Source organism: Aplysia californica, unplaced genomic scaffold (genome assembly GCF_000002075.1).
Source record: "Aplysia californica isolate F4 #8 unplaced genomic scaffold, AplCal3.0 scaffold00040, whole genome shotgun sequence".
Lineage (NCBI taxonomy): Eukaryota > Metazoa > Mollusca > Gastropoda > Aplysiida > Aplysiidae > Aplysia > Aplysia californica.
In genome coordinates this window covers 2,235,128-2,236,711 of record NW_004797310.1, presented here as the reverse complement: position 1 = coordinate 2,236,711, position 1,584 = coordinate 2,235,128, and the positions used below count along the sequence as shown (strand labels likewise).

General features: G+C 52.0%; 1 protein-coding gene across 1 annotated transcript in view; it reads right to left on the bottom strand.

The window, feature by feature from the left end:
- The window catches only part of LOC101851245, a gene marked incomplete in the record, with an annotated part of 22,028 nt that overhangs the window by 6,993 nt on the left and 13,451 nt on the right, over positions 1 to 1,584 (bottom strand). Inside the window, 1 exon segment of the mRNA XM_005092106.3 lies at positions 319 to 1,409. Within this exon segment, the coding sequence (XP_005092163.2) occupies positions 319 to 1,409 (1,091 nt within the window).

Here is a 1,584-nt window from a genome sequence, read left to right as displayed (position 1 = left end):
ACAATCGGAGAAGTTGGTTTCATTGGTGTGTATATTTGTTTGGTTATAAAGAAAACTCTCTTTGCCTTTTAAAGGGACTGAATAAGGACCCAGAAACTTTAACTTCGAATTTCTCAAAACAGCATTTTTCGGGATTTAAAAGCGATCATATGGCAGAATGTCGTGCAAAGGCAGCTCACGCCGTGAAGGAAGGAGGGTCATTACACGTCAGCCTCTGAGTCATAGATGACACCCCCAGACAGACAACGGATAAAAACATCGCTCAACTCATCCAAGCTGGCAGACAGACAGACAGACGAAAGCAGGTTCACTCCTCACCTATAAGCTGGCATTCCAGGGTGGTACGTAGTCCGACCTGTCGGGATTTTGATTGGCTTCAAGGATTCCTTTCTTTCGCTGAACACTTCCAGATGGTGAGTCTTAATGGGTTGCTGGGAGGGGTTTCCGTTAACCACACCCCCTCCTAATCCTCCTCCCTTTTGAGAAACATTCCCAGCGAGGGACCCCTCAGGCGTTGGGTGTGTGTTCTGAATAATGACTGACCTCTCATCACCGCTCTCTTCCACCGGCCCGATGGTAGAGGGGCCGTACACGAACGTGGAGGCCATGGGTTCGAGGAGAGAGCAGTGGGTCATGGTTCTCGCGGCTGTTGGAGGGTCAAACAAAATGGTGGCCACGCCCGCGGTTGTAGAGGCGGCTTTACTGGACGCTTTGTCTACCCCACCACCACCAGCAGCTCCAGCAGGGGCGTCCAAAGCTGATCCAGCCGGCCATGACGTCTCCTCCCCTCCCGCCGTCTCGTGACCATCTTCAGGGTTATGACCTTGACCTTCCTTAAGTGTAACCTGCTCTCCTTGACCCGGAGCGTGATTGCTATCGGGTTCGTGGCCCGCCAGCGCATGACCGGAAACAGAACTATGTCCATTCTGCTGGGGCTGTCGGTATTTCATGGGATGCAGGAGGCCCTTCCGTTGGGGCCTGTTATTGTTGTTGTTATTGTATTGATCAACCGTAGCCAAATCCACTCGAACCAGCGTCGTTTTCACCGTTTGCTTCTGTCGCTTCTTCTTATTCTGGTGCAGTTTTTCCACGGAGATTTTGCCGAAATTTAAGTTCTCCTCTGACTCTCGTCCCCGTTGATGGCGATGGTAGGCGTCCAGGGAGGCGGCGACGGCTTCTCGGGGCGTGATGCTGACCGGGTCTACTTCCTCCTTGATCGTTCCGTGGCGGGCAGTTGGCTGACCGCTCGTGTCAGTGGCGCCCAAACCCGGGCTCGTGGCGTTGATCATGAGCTGCTCCAGGTTCCCCGCCGGGCTGTTGTTGTCATGGTGAAGTGGGGATGACGTCACAGCTTCCGGGGGTTTTTCTTTCGAAGACGGGTCCGAGAGTTTGAGAGATGTCACTTTTACCTGGAAAACAAACGTTTTAATAACAAGGTGTGAAGATGATATTAAGAAGTTGGTTAGAACCGGCTTCAAAGAATTACCGGCCCTGGTACACTCACAGAGACACACGCAAACACAAAAATCCGAAAGAAGAGAGACACTCATACAGAGTAAAACGGACAAAAATGGAATGGGGGGG